The sequence below is a fragment of the Marmota monax genome, unplaced genomic scaffold (assembly GCF_021218885.2).
Source record: "Marmota monax isolate L192 unplaced genomic scaffold, Marmota_monax_Labrador192_F-V1.1 WCK01_AAM20220418_F8-fsc00082, whole genome shotgun sequence".
NCBI classification, from domain to species: domain Eukaryota; kingdom Metazoa; phylum Chordata; class Mammalia; order Rodentia; family Sciuridae; genus Marmota; species Marmota monax.
Window position 1 is genome coordinate 314,789 of NW_026695207.1, and position 14,611 is coordinate 329,399.

The 14,611-nt window shown below is 39.6% G+C and overlaps 1 protein-coding gene across 1 annotated transcript; it reads right to left on the minus strand.

Annotated features, from left to right (window-relative positions):
- Positions 1-1,404: 1,404 nt before the first annotated feature.
- On the minus strand, positions 1,405-14,545 carry Cct5 (chaperonin containing TCP1 subunit 5). The gene is made up of 11 exons (XM_046430360.2): positions 14,373-14,545; positions 10,874-10,934; positions 10,226-10,390; positions 8,414-8,612; positions 6,681-6,873; positions 6,450-6,599; positions 4,986-5,105; positions 4,165-4,350; positions 3,585-3,722; positions 2,957-3,137; positions 1,405-1,827 (listed from the first exon to the last, which is right to left on the minus strand). Exons 1-11 carry the CDS (start codon positions 14,475-14,477, stop codon positions 1,700-1,702), a joined length of 1,626 nt encoding a protein of 541 aa, XP_046286316.1. The 5' UTR covers positions 14,478-14,545; the 3' UTR covers positions 1,405-1,699.
- Positions 14,546-14,611: the final 66 nt, after the last annotated feature.

A 14,611-nucleotide genomic window follows, 5' to 3' on the forward strand; every position in this document is an offset into this window, starting at 1 on the left:
TAGGTTTCTAGCTGTCCCATAGGGAGCTGGTTGTGTGAGATATAAGTCCAGAATGACCACTGAGGAACCGGGGAATGAAGCACTAGAAATTGTCAAAAGCAACTCAGCCTGGCTTCTGGCCTATTATTGAATCTACACGGAGCAGATGTGGAGACAACGTAAAATCCTAAGTTCACTACACTTGACTTTTCTGGGCCTGTTTTACATCTTACCAAATGGGGATGAGAAAACATTTTGCATTAGGTTGAGCATTAAAGTCAGAGCACAGACTGTTTGCAGACACTTAGTTACAGCCTTACACACTGGGTGCTTAGGACACCTTTCTCATTCATCCAGTCTCCCAAGACCTGAGATGTGCTGGTTTGTTAATACCTGTCAAGGTATCTGGTGAGACGTGGGCAGGTAGTTGAGTCTCCATGATTAGTATACAAAAATTTGATTGCTAGGCAGGCAGGTCTGATTTGATTTGCATTCCAGTGTGTACCCAGAATGTGTGGTGCAAATTTTAATAATGCTTTATACCCAACTGCAGTTCTACACACCAAACTTATGAATGCTAACACTTATTCCTAAATCCACAGATTATTTAGCCAAGTACTAAAAGTCCTTAATAGAGAGAACATGAACACCCAATAGCTAGTGTCTGGGCTCACAAACCTGAATGTTACTTAGGCCATTTAGGAATCCAGTTTAATTCTATGGGATTTAATTCAGCATATTCTCTCCCACTGGTGGCATATAAGTAAACTCTTACCATAATGACTCTGAACAGAAGCCTTTTAGAAAACATTGGGAACCAAATACAAGTAGGAACAAAATAGGGGATAAGATGGGAACTTTAAACAGATTGCCTCTCTTATTTGCAATGAGATGCAGAACACCAAAGACTGGGTTGAGAGCTGAGACAACCCAGGTGAAATTCTCAGATCAAGGTCTAGTCCTTATGAAGGGCTGTGGCTGTTTTTACAAAGTAGAATTAATACCAGTCTATTATACCTGGCAATTGCAAGGCCCACTAGAGCCAAAGAGTCCTAATCTCAATTAATTTTGCTCTTTTTAAAATCTGAACTGTCTTCTAAGCCTCTGCTGGTGGTACAACTGCCCACACTGGTTCTGATTTTGCATGTTGGACTGTGACCAGGACCAAAATCAAGCAAAGGGGACAACAAGAGCATTAAATCCTTTACCACTGGTCTTATCAGCACCATGAAAAAGTACCCACTTGTGCTACTGTAACCCAGTTAACAGGACTTTAGATGCTGGAATACTCATCTACGATGAGGAATCAGATCAAGCCCACACTCGTCTTAATGCTGTAATGTATCCCATGAACAAATGCAATGTTTAAACTTGTTGAAATAGTTTCTACAGCTTCTCTGGGGAAAAAAAATATACTCAAACCCCTTCAATTAAGGCAGCTTTTAATTAATGGTACACTAAATGTTTCTTGAAGAAGATTAAGATTATGTTTAAAGAGATCTCTTTAATGAATACAAAGCTTGTGAGACAGTATCCCTACAATTACACAGCTCTGAACAAGTGAAACCATGGTTACCAAACAACTATTTTTATTATAGCATCTACAGTATCTGAAAAAGGGAAGTGATAATAAATAACTGTAGCTGCATCACAAGACACCCATTTATTTAATCACAGTAGTAAATCTTGCTACTACATTTTATTCTAAACTTTTAAATTTTTATTCTTCAGATTCTCCAGGCTTACGGATGTCATCAATCTTCAAAATCATTCTAACCATCTGTGTTGCAAGAGATATCTGTTGCTTTTTGCCAATCAAGGTTTCTATGACATGTTGTTGTTGCATATCTGAAAAATAAAGTAAATCAATTACCCCAAAACAGCATACATAGCCAACCAATAAGCAGCTTAAATTTATGAAATCACAGTGAAACTTAAATACAGCTGGTGTGGTGCTGTACATTTGTAGTCTCAGCTAGTGGGAGGCTGAAATAGGAGGATCCCCTGACTTCAAAAGTTTGAGGCCTAGTGGGCTGTACACAGCGAGACCTCATCTCAAAATCAAACTCAACCAAATGGAACAAAACAAGAACAAAAAAATCCAAATCAAACTGTGGTGCCCAAGTGGTCATTAATCTCAGTTAATTTTCAGATGAATTTCATTACTCCCAAGGACATTCTGGAATTTGAATCTGGTTAACAGTTGCAAGGGGACAGGATTCTCAGTAACTTACTGAAAAGAAATCATCAGCAACACTGCATCCTACAAAGCATCCACAACTCAACTTAGTACATCTTGAAGGTATCTGAATGTTTCCTAGAAATGCTTAATATTAATACACACAGTCCTTCAAGTTAAAAACATTAAATACTTGTCTGCCAAGGAGTTATTGTTACTAAAATCCCTGGCATGTTGAGCCTGAAAAACAGAAATATACCTATACTTCTATGTAAAACTGTCACATTATGTGGTTGGGACTGATTGCAAGAATCCAGTTATGGCCTGATCAGACAGAAATCATGAGACCAATGATGCAACAAGCTAAAGTTCTCCACCTGTTCAACAGCAAGAGAAGTTCCCGTGCACTGGTTTACAAAACATTCACTTGTCTAAGGGCATATAACCACACAGTAAGCTGTGAACTAGAAGTCCATTTCAGAGCTGTTTTATGACATCCAGAACTCACTGATAAGACATTTGTGTTAAAAAGGAAGGCAATTATTTTTTAAAAGCAGAGATTAAGATATGCCATCCTTAGAAATTCCATATCATATCTTATGGTTACTGTAATGAGTTTCACGTTGCTAGGGCTAACCAACTCTTACAGTTTAAAACATTCTAAAATCCAGGACTAATAGCCAAAGCGTGTTTAAGTATTTAAAAAGATGATAAATCTCATAGCGTACATAACATACTGAACAGTAACATTATTCTTCAACTTAAAGCTCCACACAAAGAATCATGACAGTTCCTCACCATTTGTACCCTTGTGCAAACAGTCAATTCCAAGAGCAGGGTTCTTCTCCTTTACTTGTCTAGCTCGGACTTCAGTCATGGTCTGGATGGGATTCATGCCACTGTTTTCAGAAAGGGCCATGGGGATGACCTCCAATGCATCTGCAAAAGCTCTCATGGCATACTGCTCCAAGGTTGGACACTGGAAGGGCACAAGGGTATAGTAAGCGCATTTGGAAAAAACCAGACCCAACCAATACCATCCAGCAGTAATCTGCAAACAATTATATTATTATATACTTTGAAAAGACTACTTTTAAAGAGTTGAATAAGTTGTCTTGATTTTTTTTCACTGACCAGAACAGAAGTTTTTACAGAATAAGAGTGAGGATTATAAAACACTTGTCCGAGAAATGTTTTTACAACAAAGCAGGTCTCACTGTTTTATTTTTAAGTTAGAAATACTGATTTGTAATGATCAAAAATGGCCAAGTAATGCTAGTGTTATGGTGATGTGAGTTGGAGCTTGTAAGTAAGTCATGTGAATGAACTAAGGTTAAACACTCATGAAGCTCACGATGCTTCTGTTCCACAGCCTTACTCTTACGCATACCACAAACCTCTAGTTTAAATCTTTTGTGTCTTTTACCTTATCTGCTTCTTGGCTAACTGCCAAAGCACAAGATATTTCAGCAGCACCTCCTCCATACACCACACGGTTATCACGGATGAGGTTCCGGATGACACACAAAGCATCATGGAGAGACCGTTTTGCTTCTTCAATGATCTAGGGAAAAGTTCTGTGTCAATTAATGGGATCAAGGTCTATTCATTTAGAGCCAAATATCTAGTTTTGCTTAAGAGTTTGCTGGGTACTGAAATATGTCTTAACAGTTCCTTATTAGAGCCATCCATGTTAAAACACATGGTGAGGGTATGTTACCATATTCAGATACTCTTTTATGAGGTAAAACATTGATTTGCATTTATTACAATGTGCTAAAAATTTATTCTTGAAGAACAGAGATTGTTAATGGTTATTTATATAGGTTTCTTGTTCCCACCAAAGGGACAGCAAAAAGGCCTTGTTAACACTATCGTTAGTAATTTTACACTGTAACTGAGCATCATGATTAATGGTAATGGTATTATAGTTGGAAAAAACAAGGCAAAAAAGCCAAACCATGTACCAAAATCAGGAAATCCAGGACAAACAACCTGACTCTTACCATCTTATTTCCTCCTCTAATGAAGATGGTTACGGCTCTGGAATTCTTACACTGCTCAATGACCAGCATTTTGTCTTTAGTCGTGCCAAATGAGATCTCCTGTACCAGACCAGCGAAGCCCAACTTCTCAACTGTGAGTTCTGAGAATCGAGGGACAATCCGTCCTCCTGTTGCAATGGCAATCAGCTAATTGGGGTGCACCAGGGAGGCAAAGACAACACAGGTCAATGTTGGCAAACTGGACCAAAAAAGAGCTAAATGTAATCCAGAACCACCTTCTTCACTAGAATTGCTGCACCTCTCTGGACAAATAATTTCAAGTTCAATGCAAAGTGCTTTGCTAGAATGCACAGGTTCTGAAGACCTGGGATTCTTGGTCTGGTTTTGCTGCTACGTGGCTATAACAACCCAGGCAGGGTTCCTGTCTTTCTTCCGGGAATGTGTACTGCAGTGGAGGAAAGGGAGGACCACAGAGATAGTGCATATCTGCTGTCCACAACAGTGCTTGGGACAGCTGTTGGTATCAGGCTAACACAGAAAGGGATGAGCCCAGTCTTACTGCCTCGGAAAGTTAATGAGAAGCAAGTGAAATAACCAGGGAAAAGCATTTCAATATGGCATGAAACGCAAGAAATACACAGAACCATTATCCAATCAAAAAGGATTCTAGCACTTTCCTTTCCCCCAGCTCATTCTCTTCTAATTGGTGGATCCTTGGCATAATGTGGTTATTTAAGGCAACTCCTACCAAAACAGCCTCTAAATACATTGCAAGCTCAACCCCTATGTACAGGGTAAGCTTTTGGCATGGGATTTCCTACCTCAATTTCAGGTCCTCCTACCCAGCGAACCGCAGGCAGGTTATTCTGAAGAAGTAAATGATTTGCTTCATCATCAAAGCCCCACTGGCAAATGGCTAGGTTAGCACCAGTTTCTTTAATCTAGAAAAAGAAATACCAGTTATACTAGTAAAAAGTAGGTATTACAAAACCAAAAACAACAAGTAACACAGAAAACTAATAAGGAACTACATGAATATGTCACTACAAGTATCTATAGTAATCACCTCATTTTTCATACTATGCTTTGAAACCACAATCTATAATTTATGCTCCATCCCACTGTTAAGAGTGAAGCAAAACAAGACTTGCCAAAAGACCAATATTAACCTCTCCCAAAGGTTAACAGCTCTACCCTGGCATAAATACCCATGAAGTGGTTTCATTTGTGTACCTGGATAAAACCCAAATGTTACAACACACACTCATCTATACTCTTTGTTTGTCTCATTTGAGCGGACAATCTGAGGATCAACAGAAAATTTAGGGCCCAAACAGGCAATTCTGCTCTAGAAAGCATGTAAATAAACACCTGAGTGCCTTTTCTCAAGAAAGAAAGGACACAACAAACCATTCCTCCAGGGTCCCATTTGACCAAAGCCTCTCAGACCACCCACCACTCCCTGGTTATCCATCTCTTTTCCCTCCCTCTGTGGAAGTTGGGTCATCAAGAGTAGACTACGTATGCAATGTTTCTGTCACATCTGCTGTAAACAGACTGTTTTAAAATGCCCCGCATTCCTCTTTAAGAGGAGGCTATTTTTCCTTAAGATGTGCTCAAAATGGGAAGAGTCCCTTTTGCTTCTCACAGTAGCCTATGATGTTCCTCTTAGGTCACTCTCATTCTTTAACATTTTAGTCTCTAGCCCTAACACCATTCTATTCATCTTAGCAGCCTGCAAATGACCAAATCATCTATCTTGGTTTTTGTCTTTTCCAGCACACCTCATCCAGCATTCCCCTGCCCACCCTGGAGTTTATCAATGTTGTCAGCAAAAACTGCTGACAGGTAACATGCACACTTCATTATCAGGGGCCAGGGGAAAACATTAAGATATTTACAAACTCATACTGACCTGACTGAGCAACTTTCATCGAAAAATCACATCAAATGTTCCAGGAGAGAAAATAGCACAATCAAAAGTACAGCTCTAGGTAATGGTGCTTACTCTTCAAAGCACACTAACCATTTCATTTTATGTCTTTCTATATGACATTTGGCTTTTTTCTGTGTTTATTATTTTTATGAAGCAAAACTGAACAAATACTATGTTATACATTATTTGTAATCACATAATGGAGTATCAAAGTAACTGACAATTACCTTGATTATATCAATATATCAAAGGATGATTCAGGTCAATTCCACATGTATTTTATTAACCATACTTAATTAATTCCATCCTTTGAGAGTTTAAATTTCATAACAGTTTATATAAGACTTACTTGTTGAATCATCTCTTCAAACTTCTCCTTTTCATATTTTTGAAGGGCTTTAAAATCTTCCACAGAGGTTACATCCAGCTTGTGTTTTGTCTTTGGTTTAGGTGGTTCAAATGGACATGTGAGAATTGCAATTTTAGCATTTTCCACTTTCTATGGGGAAAAATAAAAACATTTAAATTGGCAGATTTAAGAGTTAAAACATGGTGTGAAGCTTTAAAAGCAATGACTTACTTTTGGCATCTGGGGGTGACTGAAATCCTTGTCCACGATCACACCCTTAATAAGTTTGGTGTCCTCCAGCCTCCCACCCACTTTGCCTTCTACTTTGATGAGCTCAAAGTCAACATCTCTCCGATCCATATCGGCCACGGTGAGGACAGCATTCACAGCAATCTCAGCCATTTGTCGATGACAGCTGTTAACACTGAAGAAAACAGAACTTTTTCACAATGATTTCAAAACTTATGTTGTTTAGAGTTTTCTAGAAAGGAATGCCATCATAACCTCATTTCCATCTGGGGCAGGTTCTCAGCCTGGGATTCATAGATTCCAAAGGGGACCATAAATTTGCATGGGGGAAAATGCATCTTTATTTTCACTAAAATTTACTATTTCCTTCCACTACGAATGCACATAAAAGACCACTGTAGTATGGCACTGAGACTTTTCAAAGAGTGCACTACTTTTACAAAATGTATGGCTACTTTAGAAGTTCAAAGTAGAATGGGAAAGATAAATCACCCAGAAAAAGCAATAAATCTTATCTCTGAGAGTCGGGCACCTACTGAGAAGTGAAAAGCCTAGATGGGGCAGTCTACTTTTATAAGAATTCCCTCTACAGCATCAGTTACAGATGGGGGATGTCATCTTTTTGAAAGCTGTGAAATACTTAAAGAGTCTAGAGAAAACCACAAGGGAAATTCAATACTTCAAATAGTGTCTGAAATCCAAGTCATAAGAGAACCATGAAACTGAAAATGTTAGTATCCTAAGTAGGTAACTTACAATATTCTGCTTTATATTTGGCTACCATCCGTCCATTTAAGCATTTGTAGTAAAAAACCATACATACTTGAGTTATAAACAGAACTTTCAAACAGAACAAGTTCAACTTATAAAGCAACAATTAAGTAAGGTTTATATAGTTCAGGTCACACAACTGTCTTCCTTTCATGAGAAAATCATGATAGGCCATGGAGGGGGCCACCCAAGGCAGCCAGCACCTTGTCAAGAAGCTATTCTCAGTAGCCAGGATGTCTTCCCTGGAGAGAAGGCAGCAGACAGTGGCTGCATTTCCCCTGACCCCTGCATTTCCCGAGACCACTTCCTTTTTGCTTAAACTACCACACATACAGAAAATTGAAACATATTGTTTTCTCACATATTAAAGTATAGCCGCCTCTTGCATTGTTATGAGTTAAATAAAAAGTGTAATAAAGGACCTTACACTAGATTTTTATGCTACATTATGGCAATCAACCACGTTTCTGTTATTGTTCAAAAAACTGTGTGTTTGTGCTTACAATACTTAGCAGTAAGCCTGTCAAATAGAAGGTATTATGCAAACACCTGGTGAGTCAATTTCACGACTGATCCTCCTTACTAAATTAAAACTCTGGACCAGTAAATTTGCTTGCTTGCTAAATGAAAACTAGAAACTCCTTTTGTCCAGTTTCCTAACAAAGAAATGATAGAAATAGAAGTGTTATGTAAGACCCTTTTTGGTTGATTTCAAATCAGCCTATCCTGCTATATTAAAAGGACTATATATTTCACAAACATTGTCAAAATTTAGCAACTGAACTGGGAAATTTAGCTTCTAATTACAACACAAGATGCCTATGTCTATATCCACACTAAATAAAAGCAAAACTAAACAGAAAATTTTATCAAATCAGTAACAAACTGGCCATCATACTGTTGCCTTTAGAAACAGGGAAACATTCTACCAACATAACACGCACACTTTAGAGCCCAGAGTGGTTTTTGCAGTCTGAATCAGTGGTTCAGGGTTCTTTATGTCAACGAGGACACGATCACTGATCTTGTCCAGGTGCTCAATAGCAATTCGGGCAGCCTGCTCATAGCCGTCAGCAATCCTGATGGGGTGAATGCCTCGGTCTAGCAACTGCTCGGCTTCTTCCAGCAACGCACCAGCCAGGACTGCAAACAGGACAGTGACAGTCAGACTGGGAAAAACGTTAAAACTTTTAGTATAGTAAAATTATCAAAGATAGTCCCAGAATTAAGGTGGATATGATCTTAGAAGCTGGGCTATTTTTGAAAGGGAGGCCTTGTTTTGGTCCTAGCGAAGTTATAGCATGCATGTCTCTCCTTACAGAGCAATGTTCAATCCTCAGTGATGTGAAGAATGCAAATAAAGAACAAAATGTAAGAACGTTTTTATTTTCATAAGGAGATAACACTTTTATGTTTCCTGGACCAGGAGACTTCTGTTCAGTAAAATTATCCTGGTGTTAAGAGGATTCACAAATCTGTTAATTATTTATTCTCTCCCTCTACCAATCCTCCCATTTTGGGTTCACACAGATGAATTTTGTTTTGTTGATCCTAAATTTGCTGATCTCCAAGGACACCGAGCCATGTCAGCACATAATGGCATCCAACAGATGTGTTGAATTAATACTTGTTGAATTAAAATTAGTTGCAGAAAAAGCAACCTGAAAGATTTTTAATCTCTTCAATCTTTTCCAACTCTTTAAAAAACTATAAATGTCTAAACTGTCAGGGGAAAAACAAATGCAAGAACAGTAAAGTGAACACTAAATGTTCACTTAACATTTTGATATGCATACACCCTCTTTTTCTGTCCAAGTCCTTGAAAATTAGTTGCAGAAATCATGATGCCACAATTCTATATTTTAGCATCTGGCCAAGAACCAAGACATTTTCCTATAAAACTCCAATGTAACCGTCAAGAAACTTAATCCTGCAGGCATGGTGGTGGTGCACGCCTATATCCCAGAGGCTACAAGGGTGAGGCAGGAGGATAGAGAGTTCAAAGCCCGCTACAACAACTTAAAGAGACCCTGTCTCTAAAAATATTAAAAAAAGGCTGGGGATGTGGCTCAGTGCTTAAGCACCCCTGGGTTCAATCCCCAGTACAAAACAACAAAAAATACACAAGCAAACAAAAATAACACAACAGAGAGCTGGGCGCCTGTAATCCCAGCAGCTTGGGAGTGAGGCAGGAGTTCAAAGCCAGCCTCAGCAATGGCCAGGTACTAAGCAAAGCAAAACAACAAGCAACAAAAACAAAACACGAATCCTGACACAATACCATTATGTATTATATGATCTATAATTAAATCCCCCCTGCTTGTCCTAAATATCCTTTACACCTCAAAAAAAAAAAAAAAAAAAAAAAAAAAAAAGCCAGCCACAATAAAGAACTACACACTACAGCTGGCTGTTCTTTCACATTCTTAAGTGCCCTCCTACTCTTTCTGTTCTTTTGTGACACTCAGTTTTTTTTTTAGTTGTCAATGGATCTCTCGTTTTATTTATTTATACATGGTGCTGAGGACTGAATCCAGGGCCTCATGCATACCAGGCAAGCACTCTACCACTGAGCCACAACTCCAGCCCACAGTGACACTAAATTTTAAAAAGCATGGCACACCTGTGGCATGCTCAGCTTAGATTCCACTGTTTGCCCATGAGTTGATCCAGAGCAAGTATTTTCAGTAGGCATGTTAGCCCTGTGATTGATTTCAAACCTCTTAGATGAGAAAGGATAAGCTATCTTTTCTTACCAACCACTCCTGTGGTTCCATCTCCAATTTCATCATCCTGGGATTTGGATAGTTCAACCATCAACTTGGCAATCTGATGATCAACATCCATCATACTTAAAATGGTGGCCCCATCATTAGTTACAGTCACATCGCCATCCTTATCTACCATCATCTTATCCAGTCCTAGAAAGAAAATAATGCTTAGAAGGCCTTTTTTTTTTTTTTGAGAAGGGGGAACCCAATACCAACTCAGAGCTCTTTTTATTTATACAATTTATTAGAAAACAAATAATTCAACATACATAAAAATACTGTATGAAGACATTTTTAGACTGGTTAACCTAAAGCAACATCACACTGAAAAACAGATCTAAGTGGCTAAAACCAGAGAAATAGAAAAAAAATTATGGACCACCACTAAATATATGAATTTCAAAAGATAACAGATATAATTTGGAAAATGCTAAGAAGTGATAATAAGTGAAAAAAAAGTGTGATGTAAAACTGCACACACAATTAACAGAACCATGTTTAAGAAATCTGGAATACACTAAAACATTTGGGCTGTGTAGGGTATGAGACACTGTACTACAGTTTTCTAAAGATATTACATTGACTTTCATTTAAAACTTTTGCTAAAGAATACAGATTTGTTAAGACTCTTACCATTTGGTCCAAGAGATGTTCTCATTGTATTTGCTACAGCCTTTGCAGCCATTATATGGGACTAAATAAAACAGAAAAGATACCCAGTTACAAACCATTTCAATAGTTAGAAGCAGAGGTGATGATTTCCAAAAACACTCGTCTCTGCCTGTCTGTCTTCTGGCAGCTTCTACATTTAAGAGGCTATTGACAGGTCTAATACTAAGTGTGTTAACAATTATGATTACTGGCTTTAGTAGGCAAAGAAAGTAGAAACAGAATTTGACTGCTTTCTGTTATCCCATTTAACCCTCGACATGTCAATGAGTCAATTCTCTCACCAGCCAGGGGCTGTAGTCCAACTACAGACATGGAACATATTGAACTTTCATACTGTGGTCTACTGTGAAAATATTCCTGTGGATTCTACATATAACATATAACCCAAACAGAGGAGTTACCCTTGCCTGTCAAAGGTTTTAAGAAAGATAATTCAAAGAAAAAAAGTTCTGAATAGTGGTTAAGAACTTGGTAATAGTGATTCTGTGGAGGCACATAATTGGGTAGGCTGCTCTATTTTAACCTGTTTAAACTTTCTTCTTCCTTATCCTTCCAGTTCTGTTTCCAGAGAGAAAAATATAAACCTTAAGGCACCGTGGTTCAGTTACATTGTAGACTAAACAGGATTTTGGTGGCTGAACTAAGAACTTAGCATGCTTTGTTTTAGGTTGTGCACCTTTAGAATACAATTCCTTCCTAAGCCAACTACCCTGCATTTTTAAGGCAAATTGTTATACAGCAACGTGTTATACAACCAAAGAATTTCAACAAAATACTAATTAACTTTAAGGCTTTAAATAACAAGGGAAAAAGAGTTTGTAACCTTTACCCATGAAAATGTTATGGCTAATGACATTTCCTTTATTCTTTCCCATTTTGGTTCTCTCTTTTAAGTCAACTAGATGTTATATGAGATCAGAGGATTCAAGGTACACACCCTCAAACTGAAGAGCCTCAAAGTGTGCAGAATCAGAGCTTCTAAATTCTTAAAAGATTTAATGTTACTGGTTTAAATAAGCCTTAGGTTTTTGTTTCTACATTTTAAGAAAATAAATAACATGCCTTGCTGTAACATCTGGACAGGTTTATTAATTTGCAGAGAAATCCTTGGAACTCAGAGGTGTTAGTTACAGCAAACAATCTTCCTAGCTGACTCCCACCCCTCTGCAAATAAAACTTATGCCAATGACATGAGAACCCTAAGATAACCAAAGCTTGTAAATACCCCTCCCTATACCTACACTTAATTAGGCTCACATTTCCTCCAAAGGCTGTTTCCTTTCTTTTTTTGTTTTCTTGCTTTAACAACCTAACTCAGATTCAAAGCTCCCTACAGAATTTCAAAGTCTCATATCGCCTTCTAGCCCTTAGTTCATTCCATACCCAACTAAATTAATTTTCCCCAAACAGCTACTTAATACTTCCAAAACTTTAAATAACTTCCAGTGCCTCAACATGCAAGTTAAAAGTTTCAGTTTGTTCTTCAAAGCCCTTCACAATCTGAAACTCAACTTCCTTCTGTGAAAATGATCTCTGCTTGTTCTCTAAACACATTTTCAACCTCTAAGGTGCCCATGCATAGAAAGCCCTCCTCCCATCAAAATCCCCGCTACTCTTTAAAGCAGTTCAAATGCACATGTTCAGTAAAACCTTTTCGGTCAACCTGGCATGTTACAAAAGATATAAAGTTAATTCAGTCTGTGAAAACACTGGAAGCCCTTAAAATACATTTTGAAAGGTATGTCTTTATAGAGAAATTTAAAAAAGATAACCATCATAGGGAAGAGGTTCTTAACTGGGAGCAGTTTTATCTCCCAGGATACACCTGACAATATCTGAATATGTTTTAGGCCACCAACATTGGAGAGGGGGCTGGATATAGTGGTGCACAACTGTTATCATAGCTACTGAGACAAGAGGCAGGAGGTTTGCAAGTTCAAGGCTAGACTGGGCAACTTGGTGAGATCCTGTCTCAAAACAAAAAAACGAGGGCTTAGTGGTATAGTGCTTGCCTAGCATGTGTGCAAGGCCCTGGGTTCAAACCTCAGTACTGCAATAACAGAAACAAGCCCAGCTGCCCCCAACAAAATCTGGATAGATGTTACTGCCATGTAGTGAGTTGAGATCAGGCAAACTGCTAGGTCTCCCTACACAGTGTAGGGCTCTACACCAAAGAATGACCTACACCCAAATGTCAACAATACCAAGGGTGAAAGTGGTGCTCTTTAATAGCTATGTACATGGGCAATTTCTCTGGTCCTAAATTTCCAGTTCTGTAAAACAGTACCTATCCCATAGGGTGAAGACTACACAAAAAACTCCATATAGTTAGCACAAAATGGTTGATACAAGATAATCTGTACCTTTAATTGTATTGTTAAATTTATGGTGAGTTGGATGTTACTTTATCTGCAATTTCCTTTAGGTGAAAAGTGGAACTGAGTATGTAATATGAATACCTTTAAAAAAATTTTTTTTTTTTTAAAGAAAGAAAATAAACTCTGTACCCAGCATGGATCAAGCACTGAGGTGAGGCTTCATAACACTATTTCAATACCTGTCAAGTCCTCAGGCAGTAATCAGCCCTGCTGGGAAACTAGTCCAGAGAGGCTGTGTAACTTAAGTCCAACAGTCAGAACTGTATTATTTAAACGACAAGCCACTATGTGAACCTGGTGCCATGCTTTACCCACATAAAACGCCTGAAGGGCCCCACCCCAAAATGTCCCTTCCTATACATTTTCTCTGCTACCATCTGTATTCAGATGATCCTTTCTAACTTGGACTCTTGCCCTGATTTCCTTAAAACTTCTTTATTCTGCCTTATTCTGTTCAGTCTAGCTCAAAACGTTGCCTTCTACGGTGTATCATCCAATCCCTGATCAAATGCCATGCCGTTATCAAATGTTTGCAGGGCTCCCTTCTAATCACACGCCATCCTGAATTATAGCTATCTGTCCATTCTTCGCTCTTTCAAGTTTCCACGACGCCGCACACATAAAAGCACTCAAAAGTGAAATACTGCGACTAAACCTTTCCGAGTGACAAAGAAAACGAGCTTGTTTCTTTCGGGCTGTTGCGGGTACACCAGCTGAGAGCTGGACACACAGCCTTAACCAGACGGGTGGCCCCGCCAGGCAGTCCAGCGAGCTCTGGGGGCTGCAGAGCCGGCCGAAAAGCGATTCTGCTCCCCGCGCGGGCTGACCTGGGGCCGCCGCCCAGCTCCGGGGGCGCTGGCGGCCCGCCCCAGCCCCCGCGAAGGCAACGGCGTTGTCGGGCAGCCTTTCCCGAGCGCAGGAAGCGGGGTGCGCGGCCGGGGCCGAGAACGGCTGCCTGAAGAAGAGGGTCTCCACTTTCCCGGACCGCACATGGCACCACCGCGCCTAAGCCTGCGCAGGCGCAGAGCCACAGCACCGGCCGCCCTCCCTTATTCCACCGCATGCGTGTCCCGAGCCGTTACCTTGAGGGCCTCAAGTCCCATAAGCCGAGACTTGCGGTCCTGATCCTTGATGATGAGGAAGGGGCGCCCATATTCATCGAATGCGAGGGTCCCCACGGACGCCATGATTCAGCCACAGGAGTTACTTTCCCACTGCCGATGGAGACCGCTCCGGAACTGAGAACGCGCCTTCCTCTCGCGGGAGGGCTCAACAGCTCGCGCATGCGTAGAGCGGCCGCTGGAGATTTATTTTTCAACCG